Here is a 26,198-nt window from a genome sequence, read left to right as displayed (position 1 = left end):
AGTGATGCTACCACATTGCTTTTTAATAGTAAAACTGAAGGGAAGGGGTCTGCCGTCATCTGACAGCACTTATGTGGGGAGGGAGTTGCCTGTGTTGGTGCCTAACCAGTGTTCTGGGAGGAAGAGAAAAAAGCAGCCTTGCTCTGGCCCACTTTAGATAGCATGTTTCTATAATTGAAAAAGAAACAGAGGAATATTTTCAAATTGGGGGGAATGTGGAGGAAAAGATTGCTTGAAGCTCCTTCTGTGCTCATAATTCAAGAACTGGCCATTGTTTACACGAAAGGCAATGGGAAGGCAACTCGGTGCGAAGGTGGCACAGCTGCAGGCATATCTGTGCGGCGGCTCCCGCCAGCTTGGCTGCCTCTCCCTGGTCGCAGATGCAGCCACGGTGCTCATCGAGGGATCAAGAATATTGTCCATAAGGCAATCTGCAAATGCAGAAGCCTGAAGAAAAAATTGGTGACATTCTCCAAACTTTACTAGATTCCAGATACAAAGATGGGCACCCTTTGACTAATGAGGATGCAGCAGAGATGCTTTTTGGACTGCCCTTCTCAGGGCAGCACACACCCTCAGTGCAAGTGTCTAAATGGGCTTCTTCTTAGCCAGAGATGAAGCACTTCGAGAAAGATGTTATTGAGAACAGAAAATAAAGTGCAGAGGGGATCTGCTTCCTTTAACTTGTGAGCAGCTCAGGGTCTAGGTTTACTGTATCACTGTATTAAAAACGTGTTAAAACTTAGACCTCTTGCAATTACCCGTGGTCAGAAAATAGATGAGTACAGGACAAGACCATGTTAGGGCCTTGCTCTGGATTATTAGTTCAAGGGAATGTTGTAGCTCGTTTGAGCTTCTATCCAGATCACTCAGACTTTCTCTGTAACAGCAATGAGGCTGTTTTTCTCTCTTAGCATTTGTGTGTTCACCAGACTAGCACTTTTAATACCTTTGCATTCACGAGTTGGCTTTGCATTCAGAGGCCTAGCTTTTGACCTACCTCAGTTTCAACATGCCTTCCTCACTGAGCTTAATCGTCTCTGGCTTTTGATTTAAAGTGAGAGAAGCGCGACTCTTCCTTCCACTTGAGCAGTTCAAGGCCATTGTAGGGTTGTTAACTGGCCTAATTTCAATATTGTTGTGTCTCAGGGAATAGGGAGGCCTGAGGAGAGGAAGAGAGACGGCAACTGCTGCGGAGCAGTCAGAACACACACGTTTATCAATCCAGTTCCCCATCTTACATGGGTGTGGTTTGTGGCACCCCAAAACTACTACAGTTGGAACATCAAGATTATTGATCACAGATCACCTTAAGAGATATAATAAGAATGAAAAAGTTTGAAATATTGTGAGAATCACCAAAATGTGACACAAAGACTCAAAGTGAGCATACACTGCTGGAAAAATGGCACCAGTAGAATTGCTCGATGCGCGGCTGCCACACACCGTCAATTTGTAAAATTGCAACATCTGTGAAGCATAATGAAACAAAGCACAATAAAATGAGGTGTGCCTATACTCATTTTAAGAGCGTACATAGCTCTCAGCAAGTAAGTTCAGGGTATTCACATCTTGTACTAGTTTGGCAAGATACCGAAAGCCTAGTGAGACACTTAGGTTATTCATTTACCTGGGTAATTTCTGTGTATGTTGGTGAGGATAGGAGGGTAGGGGGTAAACTCACATTTAAAGCCTTGAATAAAAGAGAATACCGGTAATTTTTCTGGTATGATGCTACTCAGCAATGATGGAGCTATGTCATAGAAAAATATGTCCTTTGAAATTTTAATGGGATGCACTGTCTATAGTAATCTATGACTTAATAATCATATTTCCTTAATAATTATTAATACTAAAGACTGCTCAAAGTAGTCTTTAGTGATCTCATCACTAAATATTACATATTTACTCATCTGATCAGTGTGTACCTGGTTCCAAAAGGCTACACCTGTGTTAAAGTCAAAAATAAAGTCCATAGGAGGTTAAAAAAAGAGCACCTAATGTTTGGCATTGCTGTTTGGCATTGTGAACTTTTCTTAATTCCAGGGTTGTTCACATCAGTTTCCCTAAAGCAGAGCCTGAGGCAGGGATTCGTCAGTGTCTTAGTCCCTTTAGTGTTGGCTATAAAGGAGTATCTGAGGCTGGATAATTTATAAAGAAGAGGCTTATTTGGCTCACAGTTGTGCAGGCTGAAAGATTGGACATCTAGAGAGAGCCTCGGGCTGCTGCCATTCATCACGTGGGGAGAGAGGAAGGCCGAGTGAGAGGGGAGGTGCCCGGCTCCTGTTAACAACCAGCTCCATCAGGAACCAACGGAGGATAATTCACCTACCCCTCCAGGTCATCAGTCTATTCAGGAGGGATCTGCCCCCATGACCCAAACGCTTCTCATTAGGCCCCTACCCCAGTGTTGGGACCAAATTTTAACATGAGGTTTGGGAGGATGAACATCCGACTTATAGAATTGTGCAAGTCATTTATTGAAGGAAGGCTTTTAAAAGAACTCTCTAAGTGAGGAAGGGAACCAGTTGAGGCAGAGGAAGAAGCTGGACAGGAATGTGATTGCAGGAGAAATGTAGCCTCAGCCTGAACCCATGGGGAGTGAGGAGGTCTAGAAGGTGAATTGCATCGTAGGGTTTGTCCCACCAGGGAAAAAGTGTCTGAAAGCTGACTTGGGGTAAGGAACAGCCTTCTAGGCATCTTTGTGGGGACGGCTTCTGTTAGCCATGTCCTCTAGAGCAGGGTGCAAGTGTGAGCTTATGCCTACAGTAGGGGGATAGCTAGGGGATAGGCAAACAGTCTCGTGAAGGGATTTGGGCATCTGGTATACCAGAGCATAGGATTATGAACTGGGAACTTGGATGTGTTATTGAGTTATTTCCTTGTAGCAGCATCAAATCACAGAGATTTGGACACATGGACTCATGGAGAGTTCATAAAAGGTTTTTAAAAAACTGGTCCCATGGGGAGAAGTTTGAAAGGATTTATCTCAAAGAAGAAGCAGAGAAGGACTTAATGACAGTCTTTAAGTGTCTGAAGGATTGTTAAACAGTACACCTTTAGGATGTGCTGGAGAATGTTTTGATTGTTTTCCAATTCTCTACCGAGGACAGAGTAGAAAGAAATGAATTAAAATAGCAGCTGGAGGGGATTTAGATTTGGTGTAATGTAAATGTTCTTTACAATAAGCACTAGTAGAAATTGGAGTGGTATAAAATCTCTCTCCCCAAAGGTGTCCAAGATAGAATTAACCATTAATCTACTAAAGTTGGCCATCTCTCCGAGAATCATGTCATGGACTTCAACTGGGGGAAAACAATGAGACCAGGGAAAGCAGGATGTGAAGGAGCATTTCTGCTTAAAACAGACACAGGCACACTTTAAAATGTCCTTATAAGTATGGAATTAATGTAAAACTACAAATTTGCTTTAAAATATACAGATTCTCAAATCATAAATCACCATTCCTTCCTGAAATTATAATTAAATTAAAACTTATTGAAGCAAAGTGGGGTATAAAAATGTACTTCCAGGCCGGGCGCAGTGGTTCACGCCTGTAATCCTAGCACTCTGGGAGGCCGAAGCGGGAGGATTGCTTGAGCTCAGGAGTTCGAGACCAGCCTGAGCAAGAGCGAGACCCCGTCTCTACTAAAAATAGAAAGAAATTAACCGGACAACCAAAAATATATAGAAAAAATTAGCTGGGCATGGTGGCGCATGTCTGTAGTCCCAGCTACTCGGGAGGCTGAGGCAGGAGGATCACTTGAGCCCAGGAGTTTGAGGTTGCTGTGAGCTAGGCTGATGCCACGGCTCTCTAGCCTGGGCAACAGAGAAAAAAAAAAAAAAAAAAGTACTTACATAAGTACTAACCAAGTTGTTTTTCCCCTGTACAATGCACTTTTTAAAAATTTAGAGATGTTATTTTGTAACATTAAATCACACATCAAGTTGTAATTAGGGTAATTAAAAAACAGTTAAGTGCTAATAATAAGTTGGATAGGGCACAGAATTACAATCTCTATTGGAAGAAGCATACCTACTTTCAGGACTCAAAGCAGGTGGTAGAGATGGAAATATAGCCCCCCAAAATTATTGTCTATTTATGATTGACTGATTAGTTAGGAATTTGTGTCATTTTTTCGTAAAAGATGAAGCTTATTTAGTGGCTTCTGGTAGTTGGGGCTAAGGCTGAGTATAAAAATGGAGCAGAGACCTGGAGAAAACCTGATAATCCCATGATAATCTCATTTGCCCTCGGGCAGATATTCCCAATCATACAGGGAGAATGTAGCATTTCAGAAACCAATATATCCAGATGGAAAGAGCATTCTAGTACATAACATACATTACTATAAAGATTAAACAATATGTGTCCCCAATGCATTAGAAAGATTAAAATTATTAGCACCCGGAATAGCAAAACGTTTGAACATGCAGAGTTAATGTGAACGTTGAGCTTTCTTTTTTCTGAAACCACAGTGGTGATAGTAATAGTATTATAATAATAACGGCATTGCCTAGATACAGTGTGCTAGGAGCTTTGCTGCACTATCTTACTCAATTCTGGCAATAACCCTGCAAGGCTGATTTATTATCATGCCTGTTTTAAATAATGTGTCCCCAGGGCTCCCAGCTGGTTTTGGTTCTGCAACCCAGCTCTTACCTGATGATCAGTACTGCCTACCTCCTCCCACTTACGGGTGCAGAGAAGAATTTCTCAGGTAGAAATAAGACTTGGGAAGGTTGCTTTTTCCTGGAGGGATAATTGTCAGTGTGGTGGCTTTTCCATATCCACATAGCTCGAGTGGCTGAGGACTGTCCAGTCACCGTCACATGGGCTGTCAGGTCCAATTATTTCTGTTTTTAAATTACTTGGTACATGGAACATAATGTGATCACTCTCTTAAATTCATATCTAAAGACTGCTTTATGATAGGATTTTACTGCAGTGGCAACTTTTTAGTTGTACTGAGCAGCAGAGCTCGATTTCTGTGTGTTTTGTAGAAACACACCTGGGCCTTCTAACATGTTCCATTCTGAAAGATCCTTCATCTCATTTTGTCAGATTAAACTTGCTCACTTTCTATAGCATTTCACTTGCCTTTCTGTGTTTTTCAAATACTAGAAACCTAGTTTCTAAACTTAAACTTTAAATATCTCTGATGATATCATAGTTATCTCATTATTTTTCCTCCCCATCCTCAAAGTCCCCCAATAAACCCCATAACATTTGTTAGGCGATACCATCGGACCAGCAACTTGAAGTAGTTTTGAATAAGAAAAGCAAGTGATTTTAAAAAATCAGCTTCAGGCTTCTGCCTTGTTTTATTAAAGTGTCTGTAGTTTTACCCTTTTGTCTCTTCCTGAAAAAAGGAGTGTATGTTTTTTCACTTACCCAATTGGGGTAGGGGGGCGCCATAATTCAGAGGCCAAACTGTATACAGTTTCTGCTTTCAAACTTGTCATCAAGCTGAGGAAAGATGAGTGTGGATGCAGGAGGCGAAAAGTCAAGGTTCTTTTTGGAACACGGGATATGAAGAAGCTGTTGTGTCTGTTGGTTTGATTTAGATGAAAACCCATAGGCAGGGTCATTATCTTCCTCTCGGTCTGGAAAACGTGTCTTAATCTGACACTTAGTCACCAACAACGGCACGAAGAAGGTGCCCAGAGTGATCTCTCTGCTGCTTGGTGCACGGGTGTGGCCTTTATTCCCATTCCGTTTTCTATTTCTTCTTGCTGCAGCTCAAGGAGTACGAGGCCCAGCACCGGCACTCAGCTGCCCTGGGCCCTGCCGACTGGCCGGATGGTCCTTACCCGACATGTGACGGCTCGTCCAACTGCAATGTAAGTTTGCCATCTCTTTGAGCATCTTGACCACCTGCGCTAATAAGGGGCTGCCTTTGCAATGCCAGCCTTTGTATTTCTTTTCACAACTCCCAACTCACACCTGGGTCTCAGAAGGGAAGGGGCGTCTCTGCATATAGATTGCTCAGTTTTCTTTACCCAACAGAGACCCATCTACAGTCCAAATTGTGTTATCATGCTGGGTTTTTGTTTTTTGTTTTTTTATTGTAGTAAAGTATACATAGCATAAAATTTTGCCAAATTAACCGTTTTAAAATGTCCGATTCAATATCATTAAGTACATTCGCGTTACCGTGCAGCTAGCACTACAATCTACCTTTCTGAAACTTTTTACCACCCCAAACGGAAACTCTATACCCACTAAACAATTAACTCCTCACTCTCCCCCTCACTCCACTCTCAGCTCCTGGTAACTGCCATTCTACTCTCTGTCCCTGTGAATTTGACTGCCCTAGGTACCTTACATACGTGGAATTATAGAATGTTTGTCATTCTGACTCTCATTTATTTCACCCATCATAATGTTCTCAGCGTTCATGCACATTGCAGCATGTATCAGAACGTTGTTTCTTTTTATAGATGAATAATATTCCACTGTGTGTATATACCACATTTTGTTTATTCATTCCTTTGTTGATGGGCACTTGGTTTGTTTCCACCTTTTGGCTATTGCGAGCAATGCTACTGTGATCACTGGTGTTCAAGTATCTCTTTCAGTCCCTGCTTTCAATTCTTTTGGGTATATACCCAGGGTTAGAATTTTTTGATCATATGGTAATTCCATGTTCATCCTTTTGAGGAACCACTGTACTGTTTTCCCAAGTAGCTATACCACTTTATATTCCTGCCAACAATGCAGAAATTTTCTGCCATTTTCCCTTATCTTGATAATAGTCATCCTAACAGATGTGAAATGGTATCTCATGCCTTTGATTTGCATTTCCCTACTGACTAATGATGTTAAACATTTTTTCAGGTGCGTATTGGCCATTTGTATATCTTCTATGTAGAAATGTCTATTCAAGTCCTTTGCCCATTCTTGAGTTATGTTGTTTGTTTTGTTGTTGTTGGGTTGTAGGTGTTCTTTATATATTCTGGATATTAATCCCTTATCAGATATATGATTTGTAAGTATTTTTGCCCATGCTATGGGTTGCCTTTTCCCTCTCTTCATAGTATTTTTAATGCACAAAAGTTTTTAATTTTGAAATAATTATCTATTTTTTCTTTTGTTGCCTGTGCTTTTTTTTTGTTGTATCCGAGAAATCATTGCCAAATCCACTAGCATGAAGATGTTGCCCTACGTTTTCTTCTGAGATTTTTGGAGTTTCAGCTCTTAAGTTTAGGTCTTTGACCCATTTTGAATGAATGTTTGTATATGATGTAATATGGGTCCAACTTAATTCTTTTTCATATGGATATCCAATTTTCCCAACTATTTGTTGAAAATGGTTTACATATCAATGCTCTCCCCCCCCATTTTATCCCCTTTTTGAAAATTAATTGGTCATATATATGAGGGTTTATTTCTGGGCTCTCTATTTTCTTCCATTGGTCTATGTCTGTCATTTTGCTAGTACCGTACCATTTTGATGAGTTTTGAAATCACGAAGTATGAGATCTCCAATTTTGTTCTTTTTAAAGATTGTTTTGGCTATGTGGGGTCCCTTGAGAGTCCATATGAATTGTAGGTTGAGTTTTTTCTATTTCTTCAAAATATGCTGTTGGGATTTTTGGAAGCAAATCCACCTCCCTGTCTTCAGCCTCTTGTCTTCTCCTGTCCATGTTCTATGCCACCAGACCTCTTTCTAAAACATCCTTCTTTTCTCACAATCATGTGTTTTAAAAAGCCTGATGGTTTTCCATTTCTATAAGATAAACTCTGAACTTCTTGGCACACTCAAGGCCCTGTGTGATCTGGCTTTAATCAGTTTCTCCAATCCCATCTTTCATTACCACACCCAACACCCTCTATTTCATCCACATTGAACTCTGTATGCATGGCTTTGTACTTTCATACTTTTATGTTTTATCTCACGCAATTTCCTCTACCTAAAGTGTCTTTCTCCAGATTTTTTCTGGTGAAAATCTATGCATTTTCCAAGGCAAAGCCCAACCGTCACTTCCCCTGTAAAACTTTCCTTAACCTCCTTAAGCCTATTTATTTATTGCTTCTTATTCTGTGCTTTTGTTAAGCTCGCTTTATATATCAAACCTACACAGTCATCCTAGAGTATCAGAATTAATTATACATATTTCAGCCTCTTTGGACATAGTGAGCTCCTTGGAAAAGAAAGGCTGTATTTTTTGCCTCTCCAATGTCCAGCTCATATAAGAATATTTCAAGAGCAAAGTTATATTTGAATGTTTATTCTTCCTGGTTGCTTTAAGAGCATATTTTATGTCTTGCAACTACAGATTCACAAAGCAACAAATGGTGGTTTATCGGAAGTAAATATAACCCTCCCGCAACCTTCTTGTCTCTGATTTCCTGACTCAAACACCAGATTGCCATTGCATCTAAGAAACAAAGGATTATGAATTTGAAAACCCTTCCTGGCTTACTTTTGTGTGAAAGAGACTGAGACGTTACCATTTATAATAATAAATGTGTCACAGGCCAGCCAGCAATGTGTCCTGGGACTATGAGCTAATCAAAAGAACTGTGTCCATGCTTTTCAATGTGCCTTTTTGGGTCTCTTATCCCCAAATCTTAAAGACTAGCATAATATAAATGTAAACCATGGGCTTAAAGGATCATGAAGAATAAATACAGTAACTCCAGACCGATGTGAATCAAACCCAATTTGGGGGAGAAAACAAAGACTCAGTTGTCCATGGTGAGTCCTTTGGTATCAGATCCATTGTATACTGTCCTGGTTAACAGCATCTGAGTCAAGGGAGAGGTTAGAAGACCTTGTTCTTTCAGAGAAACAGGACTGTAGCAAAACCTCAGACACTTAGACTTCAAAGAGAAAGACATGTTTCATTTAGGAAAAAATTATTGTAAGTTGAATATTACCGGGTATTTTGAATAAGCTGCTAAGAAAGCATTATTAAGTAAGTATTGGTTTGTTGGACCCCTTTCAGAGGATCAATCAGAACCATTACCTAGATATAAATGATCAGAATGAAATGTATTCTTGAGTTGGACATTTCATTCTCTTGAGCGTTTCTTGTTTGTCTGGGAGACATTTATGGAGCCTTTGCTACGTAGCAGGTATTGTGCTAGATGTTTGAGTTACAAAGGTGAAAGAGAAAGAGAGGCCCTATTCTGATGGAGTTTACGTTTTAATGCAAAGGTTAAAATCACACCCACATGTGTGCACACAAATTCGAGATGTCATGTACATATTTACATTCATAACTTCTTACCAAACTGTTTCTTCATAGAGAGTGGAAAAATAAATTCAGCTTGTCCTAGTTAGACCAAGGGCCAGAAATACCATATGCTTCTTCCACATAGAGCACAATCTTCCAGAAGCTCTGCAGAGTGAATTCTCTTTTTGCTTAGAGGTATAGGTGAACAATAGGTTATTCAGCAATGGAGTTTTCTGAAGCAGGATTATTCACCTTGGGTATTTCGCTAGTTGACTTTCTGCGAACACCCATGCCCACCCCTAGTCATGCTTTTCAGGACTGCAGCCAACCACTGTCACCACTGAAGTTTTCTCAAACTTGATTGTGATCCTAAGGTTGCAATGACTCTTGCCTCTCTTACCCTGACTTTAGCCTGTACTGTGTTTTTATGGAGACTTAACAAGAAATTCCATCCAAAATATTCCTTCTCTTTATTCTAGATCTGTCCTGATAGCCAAACAATTAATTTCAGATAATTCATCCTCCATGGGTTAGGCGCTTTGAGTATCTTGTGTGTGAGGGCCAGGGCTTTTCAGTTTTCTATCGATTCCTTTCTATACTTAGATGTAAATAGCCCACTGGCTCTAGCTGGGAACGCCCAGGCCATGAGAGTTTCAGGGATCATAAGGCCTTTGTCACCAGACTTCAATGCCTATATTGATGCCTGTCGTGCTTTAGGATTTCATTTGCACTGAGTTCATAGGCTTCCCCACCCCCATAACTGACATTAGATAATTGCGTGTTGCCTCATAATAAATCCATATGCACATTCCCAGTTTCCAAGAGTGTAAAGTACTAAAGATAGATACCAGGGGAAGTGAAAAATAGCTTTCTCTTTGCCAGAGAAGAATCTGTTCTGTGCTGTTTTTCATTAACAATAAACTTCTGCTGGGAGAGTTAAAAGTTTTAAAAGCGATTGTTGGTTAAGAACTTGACTTCTTGTCAAATATCTGAACATTTATTTTAATATTTTTCATTTTAATTGATTTTGGTAAATTTATATTTTCATTTGCCTCCTACAGGGGAAGGTTTTAAGAGTTCTCATTTTATGCTATCAACTTTGTGCCTTGAGGCTCAGTTTACCTTCTGGTTAAGAAAACATTTAAAGAAATTATGCTGTTTTACTGGGTTTTCTAGTTTTTTTACTCAAGCCATAAGTTTTAGTAAATTATGGTTTTTCTGTTTTTACAGCTAGTGGGTAAGAGTTGGTGATCTGTACCTAGTGCTTGAATATTACTGAAAATGCTTGCAGTGAAAGATCTTTCCAAAATATGGCAAACTGTAATTACTCTGTTATGATGTTATTTCAATTGTTTTGAAAATATTTAATGGGTAAAGAAAAGTTACAGCCACAACAATGACAACAAAGCACGGGAGCTCTAAGAGTCCATTGCAAGTAACATATCTTGGTCTCGTTTATTTGCTTCACTTCGTACAAAATGTGTTCCAGAAAAAGTTGGAATTGTGTTTCTGTAGCTGGAGCTCCTTCCTGGGATGAAGCAACTCTGGTGAAATGTTTTTGTGAAGTGAGTTTTTTTTGTAAAGCAGTCATGGTTTCATAATTGATCACTTTTGCATTTGGGGAGTTTTAGAGTTGGGAGATATTTGTGCAAAGAATGTTATAATGTTATAACTGCGGTGTTATAATAATACTTTACATCCATGTGTGCGTCTCTTCATAGCCTTTCATTCCCACTACAAATATATCTTTGCCACTAACCTGGTCTGAGGCACAGGAGAGCCAGGTGGTTGAACTGTGTCCAAAACTTTGGGCAACAGAGAGACAGAACGCCGTGTGGTCACTTCTTTCGCTCTTTACAAAATGCTATTTTCAGCGTTTCCTTGATTGAGGACTTTCAAGGTCTCAACTAAAATATCCCCATATTATGAGATCTTTCAATTGGCATCTGTTAAATCTTTTTGGGGCTTTCTAAAATTGTAAACCATAAAGCTATTCCTCTCCAAGCAGCCAGGTTTTACTTAGGTTTATCCAAGTCATTTCACCTGCCTCAATTGTCTTCAAGCCAGAAGATTCAGGCTTGAATTCAATGTTTTGGAAGGAGATGGAATCACAGCCTTAGCCGAAGCTTGAACTTTCTAAAAGATAATTAGCAATTCTGGTGTGTGCTAAAAGCCAGAGCATCCCAAAAAGTTGCTTTTAAGTGGTTCTTGTGGTGAGTGGCTTAATTTATATTATCGTGGAAAAAAAAAAAAGGATGAAGATTAATCCCTTTTTACATTTCAAAGGTGTTAAAATATAAACCGGTATCATTAGCTTCCTCATTTGGAGAAATCTGACCCCAAAGAAGACTTTTTTTATGGCAGCATTTTTTATGATGAATTTATGAAATCTTCTCCCACCCATAAATATTTCTAGCAATTTAAAAAAATATGATTTGCATATTTTTGCTAACTTGAATATTTATTGGATGCATAAATTATTTGAAGATTGATGTAGCCCACAGTATTAGAGTCAGCCTTCCAGGCACCATGAAGGCATCTCCAAGAAAATGGTTGGCTCTGTTTCTACTGTCTTTCTCCCCTTCTATTATTATATTTTATGATAAGGACATTTAAGAGAGCATAGATTCCAAGTATAAAAATAACTTTCATTTCTGAATAAGTTTTTGCTTTTTAATGGTGTTTACTTTTTTCCATTGTATCTCTTTTCCTAGAGGATTTTTTCATAACTCTTAGTGTGTGGGTTTCAGCTTAAAAGGGTTCTAATTGCCAAGATCCTTTTTCATTTATGGCTAGAAAATGGTTCTGCTTGTTGAAGCTTTAATGGTTTTATTAGCTCGGCTTAAACACAAGACAATAGGAGGTGTGCTTCAGTTTATTTCTCACACAGAAGAAGAGTTTACTCACTTGACTTGTGATACGACCTGGAGAAAGAAGAAACAAAGCTTAGCCATAATTTACCATAGGGCATTTATGTCCTGTATCACTGGGACAGATAACAGCATTTCTTTATAGCAGCGGTCCCCAACCTTTTCAGCACCAGGGACCGGCTTCATGGAAGACAATTTTCACGCACTGGGAAGGGGGGTGAGGTAGAGCTCAGGCGGTGATGCGAGCGATGGGGAGCAGGTGTAAATGCAGATGAAGGTTCGCTCGCTTGCCCACCTCTCACTTTCTGTGGTGCGGCCCGGTTCCTAACAGGCTGCAGACCGCTACCAGTCCAGGGGTTGGGGATCACAGTTTTATAGGATGCTCTGTTGTATTGTGTCAGATAATTAGTCCTTTCTAAGCCTTTCTAAATGTAGCTATGTTAAAAATAACTTTTATTGATTCTGGTCTTAAAATGCATACTTGAAGCCTTCAGATGATTATTCAGATTTTTATGGGTAATTCCTATAAATTTCCATTTTATTTGGTTAGATGGGAGATAATAGTAGAAAATATTACTCTCTATTTTAATAAAATCGTGATTCTGAAACTAAAATGATAATAAAATAGGGACTTATTGAAATTCTCATTAAAAGTAAAAGTAATGATTCTTTAGATCTACAGTTTAGGGTTAGACTAAGGAAACATCAATCCATTGGAAAAATATACATAATGAGGTATTTTGAGAAATGTGAACTGTGTTCTAGCTGGTTATCAGCTGATCTAGAGCCATTGCTTCGGTGACTTTTTGTCATTTATTCCCTACTGCCCTTCTATTCCCAGCTTTTCCCTGGGACAGGGGCCAAAGTTTGAGGCATGTTTGCAGAGTCCTTTAAGATCACCATGTTTAAACGAAGACAAGAAGGAAGATCTTGCCTCTACTAGCCTCTGGAAATCAGGCCCTGGCCCGGCGTGGGCAGGAGAGGGGATTGGTTAAGCTCAGACTTGACTCAGACCTTGGACTGGGATCCGAATCTCCCACCTATTAGCTCTGCCTCCGTGGGCAAGTTGCTTCATCTCTTTGCACTTCAGTTTCGTCAACTGGAAAATAGACCAATCATATCTATCCCTAGGGTGTTGTAAGGATTAAACAGCACAGAGTAAATACCCTTGATCATTAGCTTCTGTTACTTTATGTGAAGATCTTCTGCTCTTCCCCTCACCTGCCGTTCTGAAAATACTTGAGTTCTCATAGAGGTGCTATTTTTGTACATGTCATTAACATGGTAGTGATGGCTTATGTTTACTTATCAGCACGCAGGCTGGAATTGTCAGAATAACCTTAACATAAAAGTCCATATTTACTTGATTATGCTTTTACCAAACACATTATCAATATTTTTCTGTTTCAGAAGGTATTATTATGTAAGTGGGTTTAAGTGGGTCTGGTATGATTCCCAGGAGCATGTTTGGCCTTAGGAATACTGTTCTTGAAGACTAAGCAGGTAATTGTACTGAAATTAACTAGGGCCTTATCTTGCTGATGAGGGGGCCTCATGGACTGTGTAGGTGGGGGTTCCATACCTGTCCCGTTGGAGGGCACTCTCCTGGAAGGTCCAGAAATAACTGGACATTTGGCTCTTTGCACCTCGGGAACTAACCAGGTGTATCTTTACCTTCCACAGTTTGTATAGTTGCAGGGAGTTGAGGGTACTGCCTGCAGGCCTTCCTCAACATACTAAGGATAACGTGAGTGAAAATAAATCATGACAAAATATCCATGTACTACATATTCTGAGCATATCTATTTAAAAAAATTTTTTTTAATTCGGGATAGCTTTTGGATATAATTTGGCCTGTCGTTTCTTTTATTGGGTTGAGCATTGTAAAATCGGAGATATTAGACAGCTTCTGACCTATAAAAATGTTAATTTCATTTGTCCAACCTAATACATGGATACCAAATAGGATATACTACATTTCCCCTGCTAGCTGATTATATCGAAATACAGATATTTAGATATAAATAGCTGGTTTAGGGATTGGCATTTAGATTTGCAATACTAGTTTCTTATGTTGCTCTTGGGAGCATCCTTGGGGAAGTTGGAGATAAGAGAGGATTTCCATCACTTGTTCAATATTATTGATTCATCCCATGTCAATTCCTCTTTAAATCATTTGCCTTAGTGCCGGGCCTTCTTTAATGGATGGCTTGGGAGATACCCGGCCCTACTGTGGTTTGTGAATAGGGTCCAGACCGAGGGCCACCTCCAACCTAAGCCAGCTTATTGAAATCTTAGGCTGTCCATCACTCGCTTAGAGTCTGTTTGAATTTTGTCACCATTTACCTCTTATATCAAAACTCTTAGAACTTCATCAGACAATGACGTGCATTTTGGAAGCAACGTTTTAACATAACCAAATTCCAATAAAACAGAATGATTTCTTTAAAAATATCCTTTTATTCTCTCCTCTGCCCTGTTCCTCTCTCTTTTTGTACCACCCCTCCAGTGCTCCAATGTTGATTGTACTATTACTAGTATAATGCTAATAGCCATTGCACAATTTCTTCCTAAAAGATTGTAAATCACTTCTTGCCCTGCACATTTGACCCAGAGCGTAGGTGAAGGATGCCATCTTGGACATTCTTTTACTCAATTGTTGTGCATACATTGATTGCATACCGACTATGTGCCGTGCACACAGAGCTTGTGTTCGAGAAGATGAGACAGACTACTGGATGCCATGGCTATGGACTTAATCGGGATATTCATACCAAGTGTGATAGGTGCACACAGAAATTCCATTAAGCCGCAGCAAGGAGGGCCTGCGAAGCCTTGCCTGAAGCTCACGCTGAGTAAGAGTTCTCCAGGGGAAAGAGGAAAAATGCATGTCAGCTAGAGGGAGCAGCAAAGTCTAGATGATGAGCTGGGTAAATCTTAAAACTTGCATAATGAGAAAATTGATTAAAGTATATGAAGCTTTTCTCTATATCAATATTTTGACTTCTAGGGTGTAGGTTCTGTTCTTTATTCGTATTTATAAATTGATTCCATAATAGGTTGTTTCCATATTTCTGCAACTTTTAAGTTTATATCATTCATCTTTTTCATCCTGCCTTTGAGGTCTCATTTAATTGAGTTCATGTTCTTGTTAAAGTATTTTATAGAGTGAAGCAATTGTTAGGAATTTCTTCCTGTTCCTTGAGTTATATTTTCTCCTGATGGAGAGATGGGATCAAAAGATTGGATTTTTGTCTTTTTTAGGCTGGCGCTTGCATGCTCTCTCTCTCTCTCTTGCCTCCTTGCTATAGTTTATTTGAGTAGTTGGCATGCATCTTTTTTTTCCACCTGGGTCATGCTTGGGTGGCTCCGATCACATTTTCTATTTCTGTTGATATAAACAGGGTTACTTTTTGACCTGTTTGTCATGCTATCTCAAAAGAGATCCAACCACCCCCAACCAAGATACAGGTGAGGGCTTTATTTCATGGTCCATTCATGTTTGTTGTTGCTATAGCCTGATGTAATGGCCAGGGAAGTGGTGGAATGTGGTCTTCACTGGGATACCTGGGCCCTGCCTTCTCTCTCCTGAGATTGTGTTAAATGTGCTGTATCACACAGTCCATGCACTTGGTTCGTGGCTGGGGTAATTGGTGTGGCACAGCTATTCTGCCTTTAATTCATTTCTGCAATTCCTGGTGAGTTCTAGAGGCTTCATTTCAATCAGGAACAGCCTCACTATCGAGTTTTCATCTTCGTACTCATTGCTCTCCTGTGGCCATTTCCACTGTTCCTAGGTCAGAAAAAGATAAAGAGGCCATGCAGTTTGCTTTCTTCCAGATTTGGGGTTATATGAAAGAATTCTCAGGATTCCACCAGTCTGGCTTTTGGAGAAGTGGGAGCCTTTTCCAGTGGGCTTCAGAAATTTATTTCCTAACTTGTTCATGGAGTTTTTAAGTTTGATGCATTAGATTATGTAACTTTCCTTGTTTGGTTGCTCTTGGTGCAATATTTTTGCTAGTTTTTAGTAGCGTGTTTTGGGGTTTTTTGGGGGGTGGGAGCATGAGCTGTTGCTGATTTTGTTAGTTGTTGTGAGAATATTCTGTGGTTCAGTGTTCATCAGAGATTGTGACCTGATAGCTTTGCCAATTAGATGGCCACAAACAACTTTTCTGACTCTAAATGATTCCTTTTTGCAGGTAGCAAAGTCAGCCTAGGTTACTTCAATTTGGAACTTGAAGTAAATTTGCTTATTATTTTTTGTGCAAAGATAAGGAGAATTATGTTAAGATTGTGGCTCTAGGTGGTGACATTGGGCTCACCTGCCTCCAGCTTCAACAGATGACCGCTGATCTGGTGGCGTAAGTTTGAGTTGGACGAAGGGACTTGGTGTCCACACCTTCTGTTGCCGTTTGGATTCATCAGTTCTCTGTATTTGTACACGGTCACTTGCCTAGACAAGGTTGTTTAGCAGCCCTGTCTAAGAAGTCATCATGCCTGATCTATGAGTCAGTCAGTCTAAGATGCCATAAAAGTAATGTGACTTTGCAAACACCACCCAATCCCTTAGGAGACTTACCACTTCTGGGATGAACACTTCCATCAGCTCCAGAAACTAGAACCTCAAACGCATATGTAATTGCCCCACTTGGCAGGCAATCATGTTCTGAATCATCCTTTTTCCATGGCATGGGGCTGTGTGAGAATCGAATTCACTTGGGAATGAGTGGGTTTGGTGTTTTGCTTTAGTCTTCAGTGTGCCCAACACCATAGATTTGCTTTGGGTAACACTACTCCACTTTTATCAGAGGGACCCGTGGAACTATTGACTACCTTCCCAGAACACTGTTGCCTTAATTAACCTATTTAGCATGAACAGCAGGGTTCTCTGACCTATGGGGAGGGTGACATAATCCCAGGCAAAGATCTTCCAAAGATTTAGAGTGATGTCCTCTTTCCTTCACTTGACAGTCCCCCATCACCACCACCTGTAGGAGAAAGATAGGCATTTTCTCTGCTTCCTGGCAACTTGCAGAATTGGGAGGGGTGGGCTCATTTGCGTTCTTAGTCGCCTTAGACTTGGCTGTAGGGACTCTTCAGGTCTCATATTTTCTCCATTCTCCTTTTGGGAAAAGCAGCACCATTATTTGGGTCTGATTAAAAATAATTCATGAGTTTAAGAAATAGAATAGTTTATTATGGAACATAACATCCATTTGTGGCTACTTTGGTTTTATAGTTAAATTTTTAAGCAGTTTCTTAAGTGAATTAAGTGCTGACAAGTCTTTGCCCCTAGAGAATGATAATATTACCTCAAATTCTCACATACTTTTTCCAAATAAAAGTATCATGTAATTATCTTCTCCTCTTCTCCGCCTCCTCCTCCTCCTCTTTCTCTTTCTTCAAGTCTGGCGACAACTAGTTAATTTTGAAACTGGCAGGCAGATTATTTCAGTGTTATACTGCACCTCTGGGAGAAGAATGGAATCTCATCTTTTTTTCCATATGCTAACAGAAATCTCCTAATTTCAGAGGGCAATGATGTCACCAGCTAATGAGCAAAATATTTCTTACAAAACAGATGAGTCCTTCCCTGATTCCTTTGTGATAAAAGAGGAAAAAAAAATAGCCACAATGTGTTTCATGTTTTATATAGTCACTTCTGGCAACTCATAAACACATTTTTAAGTAATTCTAACTTATTTAAACAGTGAGACTAATTTTTTTGTAAACACAAAGAATAACACATTAATTTGATGACTGTGACAAGGAGGCCCCCACCATGGCCGGACACTGCTCAGTTTTCAGTGCTGGGAACATCTTGGACGTAGCTGGCCAGAGCCAATGTGCTGCCCCTAAGGTAGGGAGGGACCTTGAATGCTTCACTTTTTGGACCATGGAGGGAGATCAGACATGTTGGGGAGATTATGAAATCAAGCTTGGAGAAGGAGAAGGGCCGGGAAGCTGTTGTTGATTGGTGTCACATGCTGTTTATAAAGGCAACGGCATCAGCTGAACTCTTGTTTGTCTAGATAGGCGGGCATCTAAGGGTGGGCCTCAGGGCCATCTAAACACTGGACTTCTAGGCTCACAGGCACATGGAAATGTCCCCACACCCATGGCAAGTGTCCTTCCCTTCACCGAAGTATGTCTCAATTTCCCCAAAGGTGAGTTCTTACACAGCCCAGTCCCTGTGTCTCTGTGTTTTTCTCATGCAATTATCATAGTTGACTTATATTAATCTTATTTCTGACTTCCTCTTGGGGCTCTCCCTACCCTCAGACTTCCAGATTGTAACCTTTGTGAGTCCAGGCAATGCCAGCTTCTTCATGTTTGCATTCCTTGCCTTCCCTAATGCCTTGAATCAGTGCATTCATTCATTCAAATCAGGAAATATAATATTTATTTAGCACAAACATAGATACTGTCTTTACTTACCTAAGTGGAAAAGAATATTGTAATTCTGTGTTGGCAACTGCTTATGGGATTTTTTTACATAACGTGACTTTTCTTTAGAGCAAGTTGTTAATACGTATTGAAAGTCTTCAAGATATGCCCTTTCTTTTACCCATGAATTCTACAATCTAATCATGTATTCTAAAAAAAAGAATGTGTTGGACATGTCAGAAATTTTTCCACAAAGTGTGTGTCAGAGAATTTTTTTATAATATTGAAAAGCTGGAAATAGGCAAATATCCAATGATGATGGGGCATTTTATAAGTGAATTATGGAATACTTTGATGACTGAATACTATTGAAACATTAATATGTTGTATTTTGTTTGTTGAACGTTTGTGGACATGGGAATATTTCCAAAGCATCAATTTTTAAAAACAGGTTATGGAACAGTTTGAGCGGTGTACACTGAGGGCTCCAGGATCAGAGGCAACAGTGTAGCTCAGAGAGGGACCGCGATTATGGGCGGGCGTGTTCATTCCAGGGAGGCTTCGGTGACACTGATAATGACTGTGTGAGGTGGAGAAGCTAAAGATCAAAGGTCATCCTTTTTTGTAAGAAAACAGCAATGTAAGGGTATATAGTGTGTATGAGAGAGAGAAAAGTGGGGAGACACGAACTGAAATATTACTAATTTTTCTGAGTGTGGGTGGATTGGTCATTTCTTTCTCCTTTGTGTGTTTTTACATTTTCCATATTTTCTGTAATTTATCATGTGTCATCAAATAAACAACAAATGTTACTAGAATACAGACACAGAAATAAATATGACCGTGCTCATTGTCTGCATGACATTTAGTGAGGGTCTGCGTAATCCAGTTATTACAATATACATGTTCTCGGTCTGTGAATAAAATATTAATATGTTTAGGTTACCGTGCAACCAGGTAGTCTAAGGGAGATGGGGGTAAATCCAGGAAGGCTTTCTGTAGGAGGCAACACAAGGACTGAATCTTGAAGGATGAGTAGGAGCTAGGGAGGTAGATGAAACGAGCAGAGCTTTTCCCAGAAGCGGGACCAGCAGGTGGAGAGATGGGTGTTTTAGATGCTGTGAAGAAGTAGAGGGTGAGAACCAGGTACCCTGAGAGGTCCTTTCCACAGAGTATCTGAACAGTGGCGCATAACACACACAGAAACTGGAAATGAGAGTCAGAATCTGACCACACAAAGCCACGTATTACACCATGAGGCCTTTGGACCTTGTTCCGAGGAACTATGACTAATAATGAACAGTTCCTCAGCACGGGAGTCAAATGCTGGAATCTGTTCTCAGCAAGTTTGCATACCTACTGTGTGCTGGGCAAGTTCAAGTCCACTACCCAGAAAACAAGAGCAGCGTTGCCCTTCTCTCATAAAATCTATCCCCCAACCTCCACCAAGAAGCCTTCCAGGGTGGCCTGGCTCAGTCTAGCCTTGCACATATTCCCCAGTTTACTGTGATACGTGGCAAGGTCTGGGAGCTGCAGGGCTGAGAAGTCTAAATTTCTTTGCTCCACACTGATCACACACATTTATGGAGGGCCTGCGATGGGTGCGCACTGCATGGTGAGTACAAGGGAGGGGACAGCAGACAGGGCCCCACTGCCGAGAAGTTTGCTGTCTTCTGAAAGGTAAGCCCAGGTGGGGACCCATGGAGAGCCCAACAGTGAGTGTCTCTGTAAATACCGGAGTCATCCTCTGAGCCACGACGGCAGTGATGCTAAGAAGCGGTGTGCAGGGTCATCCCTCTTTCCCATTGCCTTAGGAGGCTCTCCGAGTAAAGTGCCACGAGGAGGACGCCGCTGGAGGGAAGAATTGGGATGTGACCTTCCTGCCACCCTCCTCATGGTATCTGCATAGTCTGTGCCCAGGCCTCGTGCGCATCTCACATTGATCTACCAGGCACTAGGCTTCACAGTCAAGGTCTCCTTTCATCCTCTCAAGGGTGCTAGGAGGCTTCTCGCTGTCTACTTTAGAAATGAGAGAGGTTAAGAAACATGCCCAAGGCCGCATGCTCTTGCCAAGTGGCATAACGGGATCTGAACCCACACCTGCCCCATTCTAGAGCGTGCTCTGCACCTAGATAGCCTGTTCAGCCCCAGCCTCCAATGCTGGCCTCATCACTAGCGTTCATGTGTAAAACTTTGCCTTTGTCCTTGCTATTTACACAGCACCTAAAAGAGCAGTTCGTAAGACTGAAAATAGGTGTTGTTTGAACTCTACTCAATAACAAATAGAAGACTGCACAGGTAATAAGCACGTGTTGAACTCCAGGTGCTGATTATATGTACACAGTGTTTAAAACAACACTGTAAGGTAAAGTTATTATACCAAATTTACACATAGGAATATTAAAACCCATAGAAGTAAAGTGACTTGCCAGGTGGTTTTGATTCCAGAGGCTTTGGGCTAATCCTCTTCCCTTTACCCCATTCTCATTGGGGCGTTCTTATTTTCTTAGTTTTTATATTGTAATGGGGGAATTCAACGGATGACTTCTACTGACAGTTTTAAGGAACTCAAAGCCCAACATTGCAGCGCGGTTGTCAGTCTTGGGTAAAGAAAGGCCTCGTACAGGTAAAGCACGGGAGAAAACCACAAAGTCCCAAATTCTGCCCCTGCCATTGCTGTCTGTGAAATGGGGTCCTGTGTGTAAACGCTCAGCACGGTGCCTGGGAACGTGAGCGTCTGGGATGTGTGTATAGACGGGTGTTGGAAGCACAACATTGGAGATGCTCCCAGGTTCTGTGGGCCCTCAGAGGGCGGCGGGGAAGGGGTATTTTGTGGGAGAGTTGATTTGGGCAACAGGAACTAGGCAGTGTAGGGAAGGTGTGGCAAACCCTCGCTGGAGAAAGAAGAGGAAACTCCATACGGGATGGGAGGAGACACTTCTGGGCAGAAGACTGGGGGAGTCGGGGGTTGGTGCAATTCTTGCTAAAGAGTGACAGGTACCAGAGGTCCCAGGGAAGAAGACCAGGACAGGAGCCTAGGAACAGGGGACGGTGTGCTGGTGGTCTGTTGCGGGATCTAGGGACGTCTGCTTTCCACTTGAGAGCTTTGTGTTCTGATTCCCCTCTTTCGTTTTGAGTTTAGGTAACCTCTGGCCCCTGCCCAGATGTAAAGTTGTCATTTTAAGGAGAGAGAATGGTTTATACTCACTGGTATTTGAGTTCTGTGATGTCCTACAAAGAGACAGACCCTGACTTAATACATAAATGCTCACACGATGGGAGAGACACCTAGGAATGGGCAACTCAAACTGTGCAGTGGGAACAAATGACTTACCCAGCTGAATGAACTTAGCCCCGAACAGACAGACGTGACTTGCAGCCCACGTCATGGAGAGTTTATACGGGTTTTTAGTCCTGTCTTGTTTAGACAATGTTCTGTTTAAGTAACAGCATGTGCCTGCTGCTCCCCAGAGACCCCTGAGAAAATTAAATGATCATCTTCTGACACACACTCACGTTTCCAGAATGCAGGAGAACTCAGCTGCTCTGAAATGATCATTGAAGCAATTTAGTAAGACAGTTTTAGACGCCTCAGGGAAGGGGAAATAGCCTACGTTTACTCTGGTGGTTAAAATTTTAAAAAGAAGTGGGTAGAGAGACAGAGAGAGAAAGTGAGAACTCTAGGAGAAAACCAAAATCATAAGTTTTAATTCAGTAATTTCAAAAATAGCCACTGGAAGGTGTCTATTTTCAATCGAGACTACTCCCTTAAGGGGGTGTTCAGAAGACTATCTGCAAACGGGATCTTTTTTTAAGTTCTGTCACTTTTAAGGGTTAGTCCTTGTCCTGGATTTGCTCAGATTCTCGCGTTCTTTTTTTCTTTCTCTGGAATTCCACAGACAGTAATTAAGGAACTGCAGGCCAGCAGGAGGTCAGGGAGCCTTCCTCAGTGAAAACAGGGATTGTTGGCCATGCACAACACTCCCTTTTTTCCTCGTGGTGAATAGGAGATTTGCTTAGAGCTGATGACTTATGCCTTTCTTGCAAGTTATGCAGTTAGCAAGCGACTGGGGAATCAGTCAGCAAGCAGAAAGGAGCTAATTGAATCCAGTGTCTTCCCCTCTTTCTCTTCGGATCCTCAGCTGTGACGGCGGAGCCTGCCCGATCATGTAACTCCAGAGGAACATGTTCGAGGAGTGCCTAATCCTAATTTTGAGATTGCAGAGTTGACGCAAGAAGAGTGAAGACTCTCTCCGAGCGGGGAGGGGGTGGGGGGTACGGACGTCTTCAAAATTGCCCCGTAGGCCTGCTAAATGCCGAAGCCGGTAAGTTGCTGAATGTGTTTAACTGGAAAGGAAAAAAATGCATTTTCCGTTGCTTCAGGAAAAAGCTTCTGCTTGCTCCTGCCTCTGATGTTTCTCTCTCTTTTTTTCCCTTAAATTCTTCTAGATTTGTCCTCCTTCTTCCCCTGTTTACTTCCTTACCTGGTAACTCTGAGCATTCTTGCCTGGCGGGTTCACCCAGTGATAATGTGTAGCTTTTGGACAGGAATATTATTTTAAGATAATATGGATATTATTTTAAGAATTTGAGAGAATGAACATACATGGACTGGAGCTCAGTTGTGACTAGTGGAGGCTTTTTGTGGGGAGGGTTTGAATTCAGACGGCGTTGCACATTGCTTTTCATAAGCCGACACCGCGTTGGCTTCCTTCTCTTAACTTTAGGATTAATGCCACGACAAGGCAGACCTAGAAAGCAGAAGCATATATGTCTGATCATGACAGGTTAAAAAGAGACCATTGTGTGAATTTTACAAGCAAGTACATTTCCGATTTCAAAGTACTTTTCAGAAATGCCCGAATATCTCAGAATGTTATGTGACATTGAGGGAGATGAGTTGATTGAGTCTGGGTGTTAATTGTGACAGTATGTTGAGTGTTTGGAGCTTGTGAAGCAAGCTGAGTGAGAGTGTTTCTGCAAAGGGCACGGTTGGAATCCTGTGTTCAGCATGGTCTCAAGAAGTCCCCAGAAGGGTCTAGTTGCTTCTTACAAGTTTGGTTTAACCTTTATTACAGCACATTACTACTGTGCCTGCATGAGAGCGCCATGTGGCTTTTGGAAAGCATTTGTTCTGTGCATCATAGTTGCAAGAGCTGTTTGTTACAGGGTTGAGTAAAGAAGTATCTATTACCAACCAGCAGTGACAGGCTCACGTTCAGCAGTGAAGGGGACGCTTTTAGTGAGATCCGGCACATAAACCTTTATACTTACAGATGCTATTCCTTGTGTTCCTTTTTTCTGATCGTCCTGACTGTAGCTGTGTTACAAAAAGTTCCCCACGCTGGCTCCGTGTCTTTCCTATTAGAACATCGCAGATGTGTCAAGGATGCACTTGTTCCAAAAGAAGCTGTGAAGGAAGGAGGCTCCACCCTTCCCCTCGAGTGCCAAACGGCCCCATAGGTTCCTCATTCAGCACCCTGGCAGCCGAATGGTGCACTATCTCTTTAAAGCAGCTATAGTTTTGTGCCTTGGCTTGGTCAATTTGTTATGGTTTAAAACTGTGGAGCCAGCTGTCTGCAATCTGATGTAATGTTGCTATGGAAACCAGAAATGAAACACTTAAGCATTCACCACAGAATTACTACATATAGCATTAGCCAAAGTAATTAAAAGTTGAGCCATATGGGCTTTCTGCTGGAAAAATCTGCAAAAGAGAGGCTGGAAATCAAATGTTTCTATTTACAATACTGTAAATTCACTTTTCCACATCCTTTGGTGGCATAAGTTGCCTTTTTCTTTTGGAGGTTTGGTTGGGGGGGTTGGCTGTGCCATACAGATGATCGCGTTTACCTTCTCTTTAGACGATGATCATATTAAGGTTTATTTTAGTGCTCGGACCTGGGGTGACACCATCCATGTTTGAATGTGTATGAATATATACTTTTATTTTTTTTGCTTTAGTTTATTTAAAACCTGTTCTATAATAGTTCTGAGCCTATTTCTTAGAATTGATCATTTGTTTTATGTACAGTGCAGATTATCTTCTACAAAGTTCTTCAGGTGGAAAGTTTTCTTTTAAAATATATATATATAATGTTTTAATTTGAAAATTATATATATTTTTTATGTTTCTTGATTTTAAAAAATTTTCTCAAACCCCCGCCCCTGGTGGCATATTTCCTGAATAAAAAGATACGTTATTTTCAGCATTTGGGAAGTGGCACATGCTTATTAAAAAGAGAAGCATGAAGAATTTAAGCTTTACTTCCAGTGTAGGAGAAATGCATGTCATTTACAGCATTTTTGTGTTAAAACAGCTGGAGAGAATTTTTTAAAGGCAAATATTTCACGACTCATTTTTTCCTCTGGACTTAGGAGGAAGTGAGAAGTCAGCACCTCTTCGTCAATAAAAAGCATCCTCGGGATACGTTGTTGAACTCTAGTAACTTCTAGGCTGACTAAAGAGGAAATTTTCCATTTAAAATATATATATACACAGACATATTTCTTGAATGACCTGGGTTTTATCTTACATTTTTCTTCACATAAATTGTGCTAAATCTATCTTGTCTAGTTTCAAAACTGTAATGCAGAAGTTGTTCTTGGTTGCCATGGTTTTTGTGATTTGTCAATGGCAAACAGCTCCAAAACCTTCATTTTTCTAGAAAAATAAAAATAATATTAGTTCAAGGTTCTAAAGAGCTTATGTTTCTCAAAAATACACGGAACATGTGAAAACAGTTAAATAAGGACCTGAAATGAGTTATTTTTCACCACAGTGTATCCGGGCAGAGGAAGGTAGCACTCTGTGAGGGGGCATTGCCTTTGGGTCTGTCGTCCTGGTTTAACTATTTTGGTTTCTCCCTGAGAAGTTCACTCTAATGCGCCTTTCCTACATATGATTTGTGTCTGTAGGCTAACATTTTTGTATTACTTCATTCCATATCCCATTTCTCTTTTTATTTCTCCTCACTCCATACACCCCCACACCCAAAGATACCAACAAAAACCAACAAATTAGGTGTGGGGGTGAAATACACATCAATGACTTTCTTTCTGTAATATAGCTTCCTGTGTCTTGATTACAAACAATCTGTGCTTATTTCATTTTCACTCGATTTTAACAATTTTTAACGTAAGAGTTAGAGACATAGTCTAGGTTTATCCAATAGGTATGTACAGAGACCTTCTGTAATATAATGTTGATACTTCTTCTGTTAAAATTGCTTGGCTTTTTGAGCTACATCAAGAAGGCAGAATGTTTTTAAATGTTTGTATATAATTCCATGCACTGTGGGTTGTCATTCAGGTTCCAATTACGCAGAATGAGGGTTAACCAAGTTCTCATTCCTCTGGTTGACCACTCCGAATGTTTCATCACGCATCAACAATTCAATCAAGTAAAAATGAAATTCAAACCAGACAATACCATTATGTGTTAGGAGCAATACTTAGTACTTTATTTTAATTTTTTACATTTTAAGTTTTAGGCCAAATACCCTAAGCTTAATTGCTAACATCTGATATAACCTCCTTCCTCCATTACCTAGGGGTCCAGTTTCTATTCTTTTTTTACCAGATAACCAGTAGTTAACTTTAGTTATGAAATCTGCATGCAGCATTTTATCTAGGAATTTTAGAGAAATTGGACCTAGATATTGATACACCTCACAGAAGACGGAGAAGTATTCCTGTCCTGATGCCTTGCTGATGATAGGTTTATAATAATTAATCATAAATGGGCGAATGATT

At 40.6% G+C, this 26,198-nt stretch overlaps 1 protein-coding gene across 1 annotated transcript in view; it reads left to right on the top strand.

Annotated features, from left to right (window-relative positions):
• SASH1 (SAM and SH3 domain containing 1) overlaps positions 1-26,198 on the top strand; it is a 170,657-nt gene that overhangs the window by 107,583 nt on the left and 36,876 nt on the right. Inside the window, exon 8 of the mRNA XM_012655548.1 lies at positions 5,743-5,844. Within this exon, the coding sequence (XP_012511002.1) occupies positions 5,743-5,844 (102 nt within the window). The remainder of the gene's footprint in view (positions 1-5,742; positions 5,845-26,198) is intronic.

The sequence above is a fragment of the Propithecus coquereli genome, unplaced genomic scaffold, assembly GCF_000956105.1.
Source record: "Propithecus coquereli isolate 6110/MARCELLA unplaced genomic scaffold, Pcoq_1.0 Scaffold48, whole genome shotgun sequence".
NCBI classification, from domain to species: domain Eukaryota; kingdom Metazoa; phylum Chordata; class Mammalia; order Primates; family Indriidae; genus Propithecus; species Propithecus coquereli.
The sequence above is the reverse complement of the archived record's forward strand: the minus strand, read 5'-3'. Positions and strand labels throughout refer to the sequence as shown.